The following is a 17,418-nucleotide window of genomic DNA, read 5'->3' on the forward strand; positions in this document are numbered from 1 at the left end:
AACTCTATCGTTTTGATAACGACACACATCTGGTTATTAAATGATATTCCCTAAGGCTCTGTTTACTTGCGTTCCCTGGAAAGCAAATCCCTGGAAAACTGCCTCTTTTTTCCTTGACAAGACATAATTCTGGTGTTCACTTGCTTTCCAGGGAAAAGATAATATCAGATGTGGAATTGATTAAATAAATCAAAATATTAGGTGGAAATGGGGTTTTTCCCTCTCCATCGGGATTCTTTTTCCGACATAATATATCGGATTTATTTTCCAGGGAAAGCAGAAAAAGGAGAGACGAGAGCTTCTACGTTTTTGTCTGCCAAAAAGCTCGTCTTCTTCGCCGTTTCTCTCCTTCGCCGTCTCCGTCGTGCTCCCGGCGAAAAACCCCCTCCGACGAACACCCCATCCCATAAAAGGTACTCCCTCCTCTCGGCTTTTTCTCCTTCTCCTCTGTTTTTCTTTTTCTTTTTGCAAACCCCCTCTCTCAACCTCTCCTCTCTCTCGTTCTCCCTCTCCTTCTCCTCTGTTTTTTTTAATTTTTACAAACCCCCCTCTCAACCTCTCCTCTCTCTCCTTCTCCTTCTCCTTCTCCTTTGTTTTTTTTTCTTTTTGCAAACCCCCTTTCTCAACCTCTCCTCTCTCTTGTTCTCCTTCTCCTTCTCCTCTGTTTTTTCTTTTTTTGTGTTTGCAAACCCCCCTCTCTAAACCTCTCCTCTCTCTCCTTCTCCTCTGTCGTGCTACCAGCGAAACCCCCCTCCGGCGAAAATTTTATTTGCCGTGGTCCGAGGGATGGTCTTTTGGGTTGAGGTGGGTTTGAGGGATTTGAGGTGCAAACGAAAGAACCTTTTTTTTTTTTGTTAGTTTTCATGGCTAATGCAAGTTTCAGACATAGCTTTCTCTTATTTTTTTCCCATTTTTTGGTCGAAAGGGGTGAAGGATTTGTGTGATTTTTTCCTTGGGCAAGGACTGCTTTCTTCATCTTTCTCATTACTGTTTTTGTACAGATTTTGAGTATTCTGTTCTAAATGTGGGTTCATGTTCTCATTATTCTGTTGTTAATGTGGGTTCATTTTTCACAATAAACAAAACCCCTCTTTCTGATTTTGTTCATCTATCTCATTATTTTGTGTTGGGACAAAAACCCCTGTTTTTGTTTTTTTATGTTCATATATGATGTGTTTTTCTACAGATTTTGAGCATTTTGTTCTAAATGTGGGTTCGAATGATGAACTGGGTTTCATCACAACTGGAATCTGATGAAACCCAATACATTTAAACTGTTGGATTTTCACTTGTTATGGAGTTCGAAGGAGATGTAAATGTGAAAATGTATTTGGGTTATGATCGATCTCTGATACTTTTGGCTTTGTTTTTTTGGTCAGAAGCAGAGGTTTTTCGTCGATCTCACCCGTGCACGCTTCAGTCACATTTGCTACAGAGTAAAAGATGTAAGCTCCCTTGCTTCACATGCTATATGTTTTTGTTAGGCTTCGACGTAATGGGAGATTAATTTCTCCCTTGCTTCTCCGTTATTGAATATAACATCTCTCACATATTTCATCTTTTTTTTTTGGCAGACTGTCTTTTTTTGAATATAACATCTCTCACATATTTCATCTGTTTGGGGCTTCTTATGTTTCTTGGTTGGGATTGCTTTCGATGTGGTCCATGTTTGAATGGGTGATTATGGGTGGTTGGGAGATTGGGTGTTTTGTGGTTGGGAGCTTGGGTGTTTTGTCTGAAAGGAGATTGTGGGAGTTAATGAAATGAAAAATTTCTGTTGTAGGGCTACCATCATGCCGCAAGAAGCAACAAATAGGAGGATGGTTATTATTCGAGCTGCAGCGGTAGTTATGGCTGCGGCGACTGCAATATTACTTAGGATTAGACAAAACCAAGTGCAGAATAGGACAAGAGCCCCTTACGAATCAGGGTACCTAACCCACAGGGATTATGTTACACGTATCACACAGGCAGAGAACCACTGTGTCGCTCTGCTTCGTATGGATGTTCGCTGCTTCCGCAGTTTTGTGGCCATTTTCAGAAACATGGCCCTACTCGAAGACACAATCCACTATTTAGGGAGATTACTTAGGATTGCCTTGATAAGAGTAGGTAACTCTTCTTCTTCGAGGGTGAGTAGCTTTCTCCCCACTCTTTCGATGATTGAATACATAAATGTTGTGTAACAAACAGTTACTCCACATTTAGATAAAAAAATAACGAACAATTGCTCCAAAAGCTTAAGCTATTAGCCTTGGGTTCATTTAATCATTTATACTACATTTTTTTTGGTAGGTAAGCTGGGATCGAATCTCTAACCACTAGGTAGGATTAAAATGGGTTTTTATGTTTATGTTTCCCACCACCGTGTAATTGGCAAGTGAACGAGCGAAGGAAACCTTTTCCTGCACCTTTCCGAGGATTTCCTGGCCACGTGAACACGCGCAGGAAACCTTTTCCTTCACAGTTTCCCTGGATTCCTTTTCCTTTTTGCCACGTCAGATTCCCTGGAAACATTTTCCTTTCCTTTCCGGGGAAAACAAGTGAACAGAGCCTAACGGTTTTCTGTGAGAATGGTTCACTGCTTTGAGGATAAATTAACCCCCCTTGAACGTTTTTCTTTGGGGAGATGATATTTTCACCCCCTGCATTACGTGCACACCCCCTTATATGCTGATTTGACGTGAAAAGTGGGCAACTTTATGTCAGATCACGTTACAAGTGGGTGTGCAAGCACTGCAAGGGGGTGAAAATATCATCACCATTTTCTTTGCCTTTAAAACTTAACGAATAATGTTAAAGTTAGGGATTTTATCCGTCGGAGGGGAGAAAATATCACTCCCCTTGTTAAATTAGAGGAAGGGTGCAGGTTAAAAAATTAGGTTCTTAAAAATCCTTGTAAGAAAAACTCTAGGTTCTAAAAATGGATTGTAAAACTTGAAAACAATAACAATGATTTCTTGGGTCATTTTTGTAAAAAGTTGTCATGACACTAATGTTCATTTTTTAACCCGTACGGGTGTGGCTTTTTGGCTTAAAGTCATGAATATGCTCCCCATCAAAGCGAGTTCGAATCCCCTTGGGCTTACGGGTCGGGCGGTTAGTGCTGCTGGAAAACAAAACCGGGGAGGGTAGATGACCCAGAACCGGACAATATCTACACAGTGGGGTCGGGGCGTGACATAATGGTATCAGAGCGGGACCTCCCATCCAACACGGTGTACCAGCGGAGACGCTGGGCCCTAAGAGGGGTGGATTGAAAGATCCCACATCGGAAAGAAGGAAAAGTTACTGGTCTATATATGTGGATTTCTCCTCTCCCTGTGTAGACGCGTTTTCAGCATCTCCAAGGGGCGGGCGCGGAGTGGGTCGGGTATGGTTAGTGCTGCTGGAAAACAAAACCGAGATGGGTGTGGTTTAGGGGTGATTGCGTAAAATCAATAATGATGTTTTTGAAATCTAGGAAGCGGGATTTCAAAATTTAAGAGAATGTTTGGTTGCACAATTCCTGGGTTTACTATATTTTTTGACCGCCTTTGAGGTGCCATCTCATCTTCTAGCAGTGTTTAAAATGATAGTTTAAATTCAAACTACTAAGAAACTACTTGTCTTATCCTCTTCTCTTCTTCGTCTATCCATAGGCACACCAAGACTCTACTAGCAAAAAACTACCAAAAAGAGACCTCTCTCTCATAACACCACTAGTACCTTCTTATTTTGGTAATGATACTCCACACCATAAAACTACTGCAGTTGACAACTAAACCCTACTTGTCATTACTCCAAGGGCATGATTGGCTACCATGAGTTTGAGAGGTCACTACTGGGATGATGGTGAGAATAGGCTAAAAATCAGGAAATAGAAAACTCTACTCAAAAGTCAAAATAGGACCTGACCTCAAATCAGGAAATAAAAAACTCTACTCAAATTAGGAAATAAAAAAAAAATTCCTGATTTTTAGCCACTTCTCACCCTCATCTGAAATCCTGCTTTCTCAAATCTCTCTCACAGGCCCAAAATTGCAGTGGACCACATTTTTTGGATGATCCAAACCTTTTATTAGTTGGGCCACAAGGAGAAATTATACGGTGGACAAGGCTGTGCACGCATGTTCAGCCTAAAAATGCAGTGGAAACCACATTGTTTGGGTGATCCAAACCATTCATTAGTTGGGGCCTGACGTAGATAGGGTGTGCCCAGATAATCTTCCCCATAGGATGATCCTAACCCTCTGATATGTGGACGTTTGAAATTGACGGCACAAATCTGAGGGTTAGGATCATCCTACGGATAGAGATTTTCTGTACACACCCTATCTACGTCAGGGCCAACTAATGAACGGTTTGGATAATCCATGGTCTGCACATGTTTTGATGAAAAAACACTTTTAGTGACGCTCACAAAACATCGGTGAATACATATGGTATAGTTTTTAGGGCGGGAGACGTTAGTGGCATGGGAATAACCCTTCACCAGTGTTCTATTTATGAACGTCCATATATTTAGTAATATAGACTATTTAATGGACGCTTTTGTAAAACGCCAGTAAAAGAATGTTGGTGATAACCCATTTTCTTGTTGTGGTCCAGAAATCAAAGGGGTAAAATTGCCCAATGCAGGAGATAATGATGTATGGCCCACCCATTAGAGGGCCCACAAGACAAATAGTTTGGATCACCAAAGTGCTGGACCCCATTTTTTACTTTACTGCCATGTGCCAATAAAATTTCTTAATAGCTTCTTCAATTACACCCATCTCAAAACTTAAAATAGGTTGAAATCTAGAGTACAATGCCTCCAATGCATTCATCTCTCCACCCTTTTCTCTCCTAATAACAGTTAGAAAAAGCTCTCAACAGCAACACCAATACATATTTAAGGAGGAAAGAACAAAACTGAAGCTTCTCTATAAATCTTATGAAACTTAGTTCAGATGGGTGTGAATAGAAGAGGAAGAAGAAAAATGAGACAGAAGGGTAAGGCACAAAATTTCAGAGAATAGGCTTTAGAGTTGTTGTCTGGGACTGTAGGGCCCAAAGGAGTAAACCCTCCAACACCGTTTCCACCACCAATGGTGCCACCACCAACACCAGTGCCATTGCCACCACCGCCGATGCCGGTTGTCACCGGCGTGTTTGGAGTGTTAGGAATGGGAGTATTGGGTGGTGTCATCACCAATCCTCCAGCATTGCTGCAAATTTGGGTGGCAGTATCAAATCATGAGACATGAAAATTAGAAACTGTTTAAGAGATTATTAAACTGTAGGAGAAAAAAATCATGGTTACCTTCCCATTCTTCTTAGTTTATTAGGAAACTCAAAGGCTGTAATCTAAAAAAGTTAGTGGCAGAAAAGAAAGTAAATGAATAGTGCGTGGCTACCATTCTTAGGAAAGGGAAAGCGAAATGGCATCATTCTACTATCTTTTCTTGGCATGGTGTGTGGGCGTTAAGTCTATTTTTTAAAAAAGATAGAGTGGGGCCCACTTTATAGGATGATCCAAGCCGTCCATTTTCGTTGTCAGGAAGAAAATTTCCCTTTTTTTTTTTTTTTTTTTTTTTGAGAAATAAGATTTTCTCACTGAAGAAAAATCCACTGTCAGAGAAAGAAAAATATGAAACACCAAGCAGATGGGAAGGCGGAGACTTGCAGAGATATGGCTTATATAGAAAAATCGAACTCATTTTTTTATTTAGTTCGTTTGCTCAAATATTATCTCGAGCTGGCTGAAAAACAAAAAACAGAATATTATTTTATGAGAGAGAGAGAGAGAGAGAGAGAGAGAGAGAGAGAGAGAGCAAAACTGGCTGAAAACAAATAAGATGAGATGATATTTTCATCCCCCTGCATTACATGCACACCCCCCCTTATAACCTAATTTGACTTGAAAAGTGGGAAACTTTATGTTAAATCACTTTATCAGGGGGTGTGCAACTACTGCAGGGGGTGAAAATATCATCACCAAAGTTTTTAGAAGATTCCATTTCAGACCCAAAGTATATTATTTTATTTAAAAACGAGAGTGAGTCAGTGAACTACAAAGATTGAAAAAAAGGGCAGGATGGACCCCCTAATATCTTAAATCGACCCCCATCTCTCTCTCTCTCTCCACTGCCCTGTACGGGGGTCGATTTATCACGCCATAAAAGGTAAAATAAATCATTTTCTAGCTCCATATTAGTAAAAAAAAAGCAAAACAAAAATAAAGAGCAAAGAACACATTTTTCAGCTCTGTGACTGGATGAGGAGGAGGTGAAGAAGAAGAAGAAGGAGGAGGAGAGAGAGAGAGAGAGAGAGAGAGACGAGCGTACACACAACTAAAGTATAACACAAAATGAAAAACAAAAGCACATACCTTGGAGATGATGGGTACACACAAGATCCATAGCCTAAGCAAAACAAAAAAAAAACACATTTTAGTCCATGAAACCCCAAAAAAAAAAAAAAAAAAAAATGAAAATGGCAGCAAGAAAAAAACTTACTAGGGTCGGTCATGGAAACAGAAGCAGTGCCAGAGAAATCACAAGAACCAGGAGCCATGGCCTTCCTTTGATAATAACTGTTAAAAGCATAAGAGGCATGGGCTTGAAGGGTATTGGGTAGGTAACATAGACCGTTCGCTTGGATGGGGGTGCAATCAGCACCAGCCCAGCATGCGTAGTCCAACGCGGTTTGTAACGCCTTCTCGGTCACGTTGCTGCGACACACGCACCAGTTTGAAGCTTCTACGTTTCCAACCAACGCTATCAGAAGCAGTAGCACCACCCTTCTCACCGCTTGGGCTCGGACCACACCCACCAATGCACAACCCATGGCGCACTACTCGGTCCAGTCAAAGATAGAGTAGGGGAAAAGTAGTAAAAGATTTTTAAAGGAAAAGCTGCTCTCTGTGTAACTAAGACAGAGGGAGTGAGGAAGCAGGCTTTCAGATTTCTTTTCAGTACTGCACCGTTCCAGCTGTTTTAAATAAGGCAACTTATATGGGCACTGACAGGTTTTTATAATCGCACTAACTTATCTTGTCTTTTATAATTTAAACAGCTGTCATAATTACTTATCATAGGTCCCCAAAAAATGTAGCCAAATAAAGAGGAAATGACAAGCCGAGTTTGTGCAGTTATTAAACATGGCAGTGCCAATATTAGTATCCCTTTAATAAATAGGGTTTCTTTTAAAAAGTTGCAGCCCGATCTTTTTATCTTTAGGTGGAAAATGTCACATAAATATTCCCAATGGGCCCAAGCTAAATGAAGTGGGTCCAGTGGATGGGCTCGAGCACTGTGTGCGAGAGAATGTATGAATCATGTGACATGTTTTGCTACGGAAGGAATGGGATTTTGTAGGGACTTCCCCTAAAGGCATCTCGGTGCTGGCTGTTGCATGAGAGAGTAGCCACCTCTGATGCTGATATCTCATGCAACAGCCAGGGCGAAATGCCTTTCCGCCAAAGTCCCTAGCAAATCCCATGTTTATACTTACTAGGTAATATGGCTACGTTCTGATAATGGGGTGGTGTCTTTTCTCTTTCAATTGGCTGCTGAAAGCTTTTGGGAATTGTAAGAGGCTTTGATAGTTCATTAAATAATAGAAGGCAAGGTAAGTTCACCCCCACCCCGTTGTTTGTGTTTTGTTGAATCTTTTTCACGGCCCAATACATAATTTCATAAGCAAATGATTTTTTTTACCTTACCAGAACTCTCTCTCTCTCTCTCTCTCTCTCTCTCTCTCTCTCTCTCTCTCTCTCTCTCATACTCATGCCCATCTCCATTCAATGATAAAGACTAATGCATATAAAGACTAGCTCAGTGGTGAAGACTTGGTTCTTCAACCCTGTGGTCGGATGTTCAATACCAGCTAACCTACCCAAAAAATACCCATTCACCTCGGTTGTATTATTGTGTCTGTCAAAATGACATGGGCAACCCCTTCTCTCTAACTCTCTGCCGCTCAACCAAACACTACTTACCACTATTCTCCAATCTAATTCTAGGCAAATCCAATGCTTGCTACCTCCCTTTTGACTACTTATTCTACTGCTCTATGAGTCCATGCCATCCAAACATACCCAAAGAGGCACCGCTCTGTGGCGTACAAGGAGGAAACTTCTCCATTCCTTACCTCTTGGGGTTTTTTTTTTTCTTTCTGTAAGCGATATATTCATCCCCTTTCCTCACGGACTACCCCTTTGTAGCTAAAAAGTCAAAAAGAGTAGGCTTGGAGAAGAAAATGGGGTCGAATATGACATTTCCTTTTTTCATAAAACCAACCCAGTCCGAACCATCTCGGATGGAACCGGCAACTTTTCAGGTTTGATCTCGGGCCTGGTTTTCAAAAGAATGTATAGAACTCTTATTTGGTGTCTCAAGGTAATGGCTACGAAGTAGTCATCTGCCCCCTCCTTGACTTCCTCCCTTCCTCAAAGACTGATATCAATCAAAAGCAATGGAATTGAATCCAACTTTTCAAACTACTTTTCCTCCTCTGTGGTGGCTTTTTTCATCAATGACACCATAGCATTGGCTAAAGTCTTTGTATTTGATGGCTCGGAGTTCACCTGTAAGTCGGGCCATTTGCTCGGTCAGGGTGGGAAGCCTCCGATAGTGTTAATATTCTTCTCCGGCCAAACTGTTTGATGGCTCCCGATGGCCCGAACAAGCCAATAAATGGAAATAAAAACAGCATTGGCTGGATCAATGCTCTCTCTCTCTCTCTGCTTCAATTACCACAGTAATGGAAGGGCTACTGCTGCTGATTCTGCAATCTATGATGCATCTTGCCTCTGTGGTTGGACATTGGATTCCCTCCTGTTAAGCTCGAGAAGGGTATCCCTCTCTGTGGAAGGTCTTGGTTCCATGAGAACAAACTGAAATACAGAATGGATACACCAAATGAAGCTGCCCAACTGGCCTAATGGCCTACTTGAGATTGAGATCTTGAAGGCGAACAATGGAGGATCTATACACGATAACCAAAGAGTGCTTGCATCTTGTCGTACTGGAGCTTTGCAGATTAGTGTCGCAATGAGCTGTTGTTTACTTTTTCTGGCCAATAAGTTTTGTTGACTAGAGACATACAATTTCCACATCAGAGGACTCTTTTGGAGTGCCAACAATGAACAGATTCGGTTGGATGCAGCTTTAGATTTATGGCTGAGATACAACGCTTGATGTAAGGTGAAAAATGACTCCAAGCAGTTCGTCATGCCAATTGAATTGCCACGGAAAGATCTTGCAATGACCCAATCAGGAACCTTTACTAGCTCGACAACGGCCTTTCAGAAGCTCACCATTTTCAGTTGAATTGGTTTCTCCTCATTTCTGCTTGGCAACTCTTTAATCAAGTGCTGCTTCAAACAGTCCAGATTTTAAATCCACAGAAATCTTGATACGAATATGCCACACACCACAAAACACACTTAGTACAAGTAACATGTTCTGTAACTGAAATAATTCCACTCATTTTGATAAATATGATCGATTCCATATAGACTTGACTCCAATGATCACATCTTCATTGAGTTTATGACAAAAGCATGTATACATGTCGAAGATCAGAATTAAGCAATGAATCTCTGATACATATGCTTGAGAGCATTTTTACCTTCCAAGATCAAAATGCAACAGGAATTGAAGGATAGCAAATTGCCCTGTACCTTACCAGTGAAGTTGAAAACTGGCTGCTCGCATAAGTGGGTGGGCGAAATATATACCCAGTGTCAGAGCTGTAATTGTCAGATATGGCAATCGAATAAATTCCTTGTAGTAATCTTTTGGCAACTTCTGACGGCCATCAAGTATTGCCGCAAAAGGAATGACACTGGTGCGACTCTTCACAACGTCAAAAGCCTCACCATACCGTGATGTCAACCTTCGATCTCCATTCCAAACACCAAATAGATGGTGTCCAATCAAGCCAAGTGAGGCCGCCACCACCACCGAGTTTCCAATCCATAGCATATGAGCCAAGCACCAGATCACCTGCCCAACCATCTAAATAACAGCACAAAATGTGAATTGGCCGACCAATGATAATGATGAAGAAAAACTAAAAGCAAACAAATACATATTCACAGATAAAAATAACTTTTTTGAAAGATAACATACCTGTGGATGTCTGGTGATTCTCATGACTCCGGTTTCCCACAGATGCATCTTTGGCTTATCGACTGCCGCCACTTCTAATAGATTAAAGGTCGAGGGGTAGAGTAAAAAGAAGGAAATGAAGTTTGAGAGCCACACAAATTGATGGACTCCAGGGACACTCTGAACTTCCCACAACTGTGTTCCATCGTATCGGTGATTAATGAAGTACACCTAAAACCACATCAAATCAGGGAAAGTTAAGACAGTATTCAGGTTGTCTACTCTGTCAAACTTGGGGAACCCGGCTGAAAACATCACTAATAAAAGATAAGGATGGGAAACAGGTGCAATTATCTGTCAAAATGACATTCCAGGAGAAAAATCAATTAAATACTGATAGTGAAAGACACTCACAATAGTACTGAGTGCCAAAGGAAGTGAGATCCCAGCAAACAATACACGGTAGGCACGTTCTCCTATGAGTTTTTCACCAGCATCTCTGAGGCTGGCCATACCACTGTGGACGGTGGCAAAAATAAAAATAAGGATCAACATTACAGCCTGCAGAAGTGGGAGTAAGAATAAAAGGGTCAGCATTTTACTGAGTAGTTAAAACTTAAAATGGTCAGCATTTCAGTTTCTCAATCAAGCAGCTAAGGACCATATCAAGCTCTCACTGTGGGAGCATTGAGTGGCATTCACTAGTTTGTAGCATGCCATCCATCCACCAATTTTCCAAAGGTTCCTCTGCCTCTATATGAGCAAAAAATCTATAGATATCCATGTCGTCAGTGAGAACAAAGTGATGAGGTGGGCTCTGACAGAGGCTATAACTTATTAGCATTGTTGAACACTGTTACGGATGGTGATGCAACAATTGCTTGCGACTTTCTTAATTCTCTCTCCACCTACCGATGCCTCCAGAAAGAAATTGACGAAAGAGAGCCCATCATTCACCACACCTGTGTGGCTAGGCAAGGCTAGCTATTTAAATCTAGGCATATGCAAGGAAATGTAAATGAAATCATAGTCCATTAAGCATTTCTCTTTACAGGTAAGTAAAAAAACATAATACTTTTCACTTATCATCTTGACCTTTGCAACCGTGGCTGGCATAACCAGGTGGTAGCCTCAACAGTCAACATGACAACCAGTAGCCTTAGGACACTAGCAACAAAAAGTACAGTTAAAGCTTCTTGGGCTCAACAGTAAAACTATCACGATTCAGCAACTGAAAGCATCTTGCAAAACCTACCAGACGAGCATGTCAAAGCAGGAACAGAAAATAAGCCACATTAAAGTTTTAAAGGCTTAGTTGAGTTGAGTTTAGTTAAAGTTTTAAAGGCTGAAAAATCAGGGGTGTCAACAGGCTGGTCCCACAGCCTAGTTGGATCCAAATTTTAACTTGTAATGCTTGCATCTGGATTCGGGCCATCAATCCAGCAAACCCAATTGATTATTGAGTGGTACAGTATGCTTAGAAGGTGTTGGGACCTGGGTAGAACTCACGCTTAAAAGCTAGCAGTTTAAGGGGAGGGTGCCCAAGTCCTTATAAGCACATCCGCATTCATTCACTTTTCAGATTCGGGCCATCAATCCAGCAAACCCAATTGATTATTGAGTGGTACAGTATGGTTAGAAGGTGTTGTGACCTAGGTAGAACTCACGCTTAAAAGCTAGCCGTTTAAGGGGAGGGTGCCCAAGTCCTTATAAGCACATCCACATTCATTCACTTTTCAGATGTGGGATCTTTGCTTTCACATATGGTTTTAAATTTCGACCGGAGACCGAAACCGAAATTTCCCAAAATTCCATTTTTCACCATTTACCAAATTTCGGTCCGAAATTTCGATTAAATGCCATTATTTATTAAAAAAAAAAGTGTTACAAATTTCGGACTTCGGTTTTCGGTAGGGTCCGAAACAGTTACCGAAACCGAAATTTTAAACCATGCTTTCACATGAAACCCCCAAAAGAAGGGATCCAACCTTCAGTTTTAAGTGCCAGTTTTCATTTTAAAAGTCTCCATCAGCATAATTACTGGCCAAAGACTCTTAACCCACTCTAGAGGCTTCCGATTTTTTATGAGGTTCAGGGTATTTATCTGTTTAAGGTGATGGACATGTAACAATGTAAAACATACTCCTTGTATTTTTGTCTTGTCGGTTAGATACTTATAGTCACTTTAGATACTTATATGGTTTTTACTTTTCTCCCTGATTTTAAGGCGTATTATGTAATTCTGCAACATCTCATCAATGGGTTACAACCACCAATATGGCATAGAGTCGTGGACTATAAGGAAACAGTCACTCAAGTAGTCAAAGAAACCTCAGTCAGACTCATCTTAGCCCTAGCTAACTCATTTGGCTAGAAGCTGCATCAAATGGACGTTAAGAATGCATTTCTACACGGATACCCAAAGAAAGATGTGTATATGGAACCGCCCAATGGGTTTGAAGTGGCAATCACAGGTGATTATAACTACAAACTTAAGAAAATTATTATGGGCTGAAATAGGGAAGCAGAGGATGTTCCGTTATCCATGGCATTCCCCGACACAAGATCCAAAATTTCCCCCATTTCATCTACATATCTCTATAGGAATCCATTTCCGACCTTAGTCCAAATTATTATGTTGAGAGAATTGTCCTCCACTATGAGTGTCGAAGAGACACGAAATCTGCCACATTGGAATCAATATCTTTGAGGGGACCAAAGAATGCCCCACAATTTGGAGAGCTAGGACTCCTGCCTCTTTTTAAGGCGTGGAGAATGAAAAAAAAAATAAGAATCCCTAAAATCTCATTCTTCTCACCCGGCCCACAAAGCCCGTTTCTGTAATTCCTCATTTTTCAATGACTAAAATTACGGAGTCGCTTATGTGATTCCCATGCTCCATTCCTGCCCGCTTCTCGGGAGAGAATGGGAAGCCTTGCCAAACATACCCTAATGTTTCAGAAGAGTAATGGTTCCTCTCGAATTGAACCATTAGGAGGTCCTCTCCAAATTGAACCATTAGGAGGTCTAGTTGCCCGAATCAACCACTCCCTTCTCTTTTTCTTTCTTGTTCTTCTTTTATTTGTGTTAAGGCCAATTAGTCATGTAAGATAATAAGTTCATCAACCATCATGCAATTACTACAGAGGACTCAATTTCACTCCTTTAATCACTAAACTTAAAAACCAAACCTCTTCCATGAAGAACTAAACAAAAACAAGAGATAAAAATCAAAGCTGAAAGAATACAACAAAAAACCCAAACATCCAAAAAACTCACCTCAGGACTTTCCGAAATCCCAGAAAGGGAATCAACAAAAGCTTTTCCATAACCCGTTGAAGGATCAATCCAAAGAACATCTAGGGCAAAAAGAACAACTCCCAAAATCCCAGTAAAATAAACCCATGAAATCAGCTTCTGCTCGCCAAGATCGAAAGCCGCAGAATCCTCGCCGGTGACCGGAAATTCTTCGGAATTATTCCCGTCCGTCTCACTGGCCGACGTGCCGGCAAGGATTTTCCCGCAAAATCGAAGAGAGTTTCTGATTCTAGGGTTTTTCCACAAGGGTTTACTCAGACTAGGGTTTTTGGGTAGTTTAGGGAAGGTAACGGGAGAAGACGGAGCCCTAACGGAGAGGGTTCGGTTGTAGACGGAGAAAGAGGGAATTGATAGGAGAATAGAGGACGCCATTAACGACGGCCGTTAGAGAGAAAAACGTTGAAGCATTTGGAGAGGGGGTGAAAGTTTTTAAAGGGGGGTGGGGGAATCTGGGAGGAGAAAGATCCGGAGAGGAAGGATTTGGACGTTTGGTGTATGTGTGAGAGAGAATGGGCGCGAGAGGATTTGGATTGAGGAGACAATAACTATGTTTAGGCGTATACACCGTATATGTTTGTATATATACTGTATGTGTATGAAGCCTTAATCTGGGCCCACAGATATGAGACTAGTGGGCCCCACCATGGATCGAATGGCTAGAAATGATCAATGGAGTGATTTAGCGTGCTGTGTAATCTATGAACGGTTGGATGAAAGATCCAAATCATGAAAATATGTTGGTGTGGCTCTAATTCATTTCTTAGGAAAGTGGGGATAGTTTGTGAATTAATGTGCATGAGAGTGTCACCTAGTGAATTAAAAGGGCATGTGATAATGCCTTATCAACAACATTTGACTAGGAATTGTTGGGGTCTGACATAGATAAGTCGTGCCCCAAAAATGATCCTAGCTTAGCTCTCTCCAAATTGTGGAGACTTAAAATGGATCCTAATGAAAGGGCCCGACCCTATCTATGAAAGGGCCTTCCAAATGAATGTTTTGGATCCCCCAACAATGTGGGCCCGACCATGTTTTATGCTAACTTAGTAGCTAAGAGTAGTAACCCTTCCCTCTTTTAATAATAGTTTTTGAAAGGAAACTTATATTTGCCCCCTTATTTTAACAATGACACTCTTCTCTGTCATAATTGTTGGGATCCGGGTACAATACAGCCTTTAAGGGGAGGGTGACCAAGTCCTAATAAGGGTACAATACTTAGCCTTTAAGGGGAGGGTGACCAAGTCCTTATAAGCCCTTCCACTTCCATGCACTTTTTTCGATATGGAATCTTTGCTTTTCACGTGGGACACTGGGACCCCAACATTCCCCCAGGAAGCAATGTGGTAACTACAAGATCTTAAGCAATGTGGTAACTACAAGATCTTCCCCGAGGGATTTTCTCCATCGACAAAGGTACACCAAGGTTACCAACACGCCATGGCTTTCATTCCACTTGGTGGCACCGGGTAGAACTCAGCCTTAAATACTAGGCGTCAAGGGAGGGTGCCCAAGTCCTATAAGCCCTTCCACATCCATTTACTTTTTTTTATGTGGGATCTTTACTTTTCCTGTGGAAACCCCAAAATTGATTTTGCTAAAGAATGTCACATGTAGCAAAAGGCTATCAACATCCGAGAGTTCCATCGAAACAAGAGAGCGAGAATATCACTTCTCTTTATCAAAATATGACTGGTCTCTACTATATAACTCATTTTGTGTCAACTCCACCACACTTGCATCAAAATTCCTTGGATGTGTACTAATGACTTTTGCCATTCAAAAAAAAATCCTTCGTTGTGAAGTGCATTGGCTTCATTTTGTCAAATACACCTTCAAAATAGCCAAAACATCTCAAAAGTTCCACAATGCACATGGAGGCCCATTACATTCAAAAGTGGTTAATGAGATTTCTCAAACTTCACACAAGAAAGGTATAAAAAGAAACCGTGCTGAAAGCTTGCCCATAGGAGCTTAGGAATCCATCATTCTTATTTGATTATATTCATAATTTTGACTATTTGTCACAGTACTAACAAGAAAAAGAAAATAGGAGTGCTGGCTAGAAGCCAAGGAGGATGGCATCCCTGGGACCACTACTCATTGAATGTGGGCTAAATCGCACAAACAGTCTACCCCACATTTAGGGCAGGCAAGTCGTGATAGTCCACCCTCGCTTGCACCCTCAAGAGTTCTAGTAGCGTGTTAATGAGGGCGGCATCCTTGGGATTGTCACTCCTTGCATGAGTTGTCCAGCCCACATCAGGGTGAGCAAGTAGTGGCAATCTGCCCTCGCTTGGGACCATGGATTTAAATTTCGAGCGAAATTTCGGATTTCGGTCGCACTGGAACCGAAATTAACAATACCCAAAATGGTACCGTATTTTGACCAAGATTTCAGTTTTTTTTTGTAATTTCGTCTGAAATTTAACAAAATTCAACCAAAAAATCTCATGTTTTTTAATCATATAGTATTTTTCCGAAATTTAAATAATTTCGGCTGAAATTTGGTATCGAATAAAATATTGTTTTTTAAGGGTGTAGGGGATTTCGGCCAAAATTTCAGTTTCGGTGAGGGCCGAAACACATACTGAAACCGAAATTTAAAACCATGCTTGGGATTGCCACTCCTTGCATGTGGCCCAGACCACATCAGTCATCTAGCCCACATACATGGTGAGCAAGTAGTGGCAATTTTCCCTCGCTTGAGGTCCTCGAGTGCTAGCAAGACCATGGTTTTAAATTTAGAATGAAATCCAAAATTTCGGGTTTTAGTGGAGAACGAAACCGAAATTGGGTAAACCCGAAACCTTACAAAATTTCGACCAAAATTTGAAACCATGAGCAAGACGCCAAAAAGGGGGCAGTACCGCAGTATCCCTTGGACCACGTTACTCCTTGTGTGTGTGCGGGTCAGATAATCTCCTCTTGGATGTGGTAATAAATGGTTTGTTGTACTTTTTTTGTGTACTACTAGTGGAATTGATATTTTCACTCTCCCTCTCTTTCAACCATTTATTTTCCTTCCGAAAAATTGCCGATGGGGGACATCAAAATATGAGAATTGCCAATGGGACGCTCTATTGAAAAATTGTTAGAGAGAGACGTAATGGGGGTTATCAAGTCTCTAGAAGGGGGTTATCAACCCTCTAAATGGGGTTATTAAACTCTCAATAGGGGGTTACCAACCCTCTTTAACAAATTTTCAAAATTGTGTCCCCGGTTGACAATTCTTGTATTTTGGTGTCACCCACTGGCAATTTTTCCTTTTCCTTTTGACATAAACAAATTGGGAATTGCTAGCGTCCATCGCAAAAGGCATTTCGTGGCTGGTCTGTTGCATGTCAGACCAGCCACCTCGTGAATGAAGACAAAAGATGTTGTCTTCATTCACAAGGTGGCTGGTCTAAAATGCGACACACCAGCCGCGAAATGCCCTCTGCGATGACCCTAGCAAATCCCAAACAAATTTTACGTCTATTTTTTGGTCAAAAGAAACAGAGCCTTTTTAAAAAAGAAAACTGTTTTTCCACCATTTGATTTGTCTTTTTCCCGCTTAGAAAAAGACAAAGCAAAAGTAGTGAAAATGATGGGAAAGGGTGTTCAAATATAATTGTCCTTTTGTTTAAAATAAAAAGTTCATTATGGCCATGCCCCCCTCTCTACATAACCAAAAAAAATAAAATGGAGGAAAACTTACATGTGTTCATATTATTGTGAATGTCATTTCAACTAAGAGGAACAAGCAGAAAGAATACAACCCAATTACATCAATAAAGCCAGCACGAGATCTTTAATGCCCTACTCACCCAACTCCCCCACCCACAAACACAAGTTGGCATTAAACAGACAAACTCAATTCTTTGTTTTGATAATGGCACTCCTAACTTTATTAAACACCTTCCTAGTTGGCTGCACATAACTTCTTATGAATCGAGAGAAGTGCTCTTATCAAAAGGGATTTGCTAAGCTCCATCGCAAAAGGGTTTTAGCGGCGGTCTGTCACAATTCAGACCAGCCA

General features: G+C 41.1%; 2 protein-coding genes and 1 long non-coding RNA gene across 3 annotated transcripts; 1 reads left to right on the forward strand and 2 right to left on the reverse strand.

The window, feature by feature from the left end:
* The first annotated feature begins 276 nt into the window (after nucleotides 1–276).
* Nucleotides 277–2,025, forward strand: LOC143860083 (uncharacterized). Its single transcript, XR_013239575.1, has 3 exons — nucleotides 277–413; nucleotides 1,380–1,445; nucleotides 1,784–2,025. It is a non-coding gene; the product is annotated as an uncharacterized LOC143860083 (long non-coding RNA).
* Nucleotides 2,026–4,853: 2,828 nt separating this feature from the next.
* On the reverse strand, nucleotides 4,854–6,952 carry LOC143862091 (PLASMODESMATA CALLOSE-BINDING PROTEIN 2-like). The gene is made up of 3 exons (XM_077373091.1): nucleotides 6,483–6,952; nucleotides 6,356–6,389; nucleotides 4,854–5,192 (listed from the first exon to the last, which is right to left on the reverse strand). Exons 1-3 carry the CDS (start codon nucleotides 6,811–6,813, stop codon nucleotides 4,931–4,933), a joined length of 627 nt encoding a protein of 208 aa, XP_077229206.1. The 5' UTR covers nucleotides 6,814–6,952; the 3' UTR covers nucleotides 4,854–4,930.
* A 2,480-nt stretch (nucleotides 6,953–9,432) lies between these two features.
* On the reverse strand, nucleotides 9,433–13,928 carry Z-ISO (15-cis-zeta-carotene isomerase). Its single transcript, XM_077371939.1, has 4 exons — nucleotides 13,362–13,928; nucleotides 10,497–10,643; nucleotides 10,104–10,313; nucleotides 9,433–9,989 (listed from the first exon to the last, which is right to left on the reverse strand). Exons 1-4 carry the CDS (start codon nucleotides 13,770–13,772, stop codon nucleotides 9,654–9,656), a joined length of 1,104 nt encoding a protein of 367 aa, XP_077228054.1. The 5' UTR covers nucleotides 13,773–13,928; the 3' UTR covers nucleotides 9,433–9,653.
* Nucleotides 13,929–17,418: the final 3,490 nt, after the last annotated feature.

Source organism: Tasmannia lanceolata, unplaced genomic scaffold, assembly GCF_043159265.1.
Source record: "Tasmannia lanceolata isolate RefF3 unplaced genomic scaffold, GAP_Taslan_0.1 ptg000037l, whole genome shotgun sequence".
NCBI lineage: Eukaryota > Viridiplantae > Streptophyta > Magnoliopsida > Canellales > Winteraceae > Tasmannia > Tasmannia lanceolata.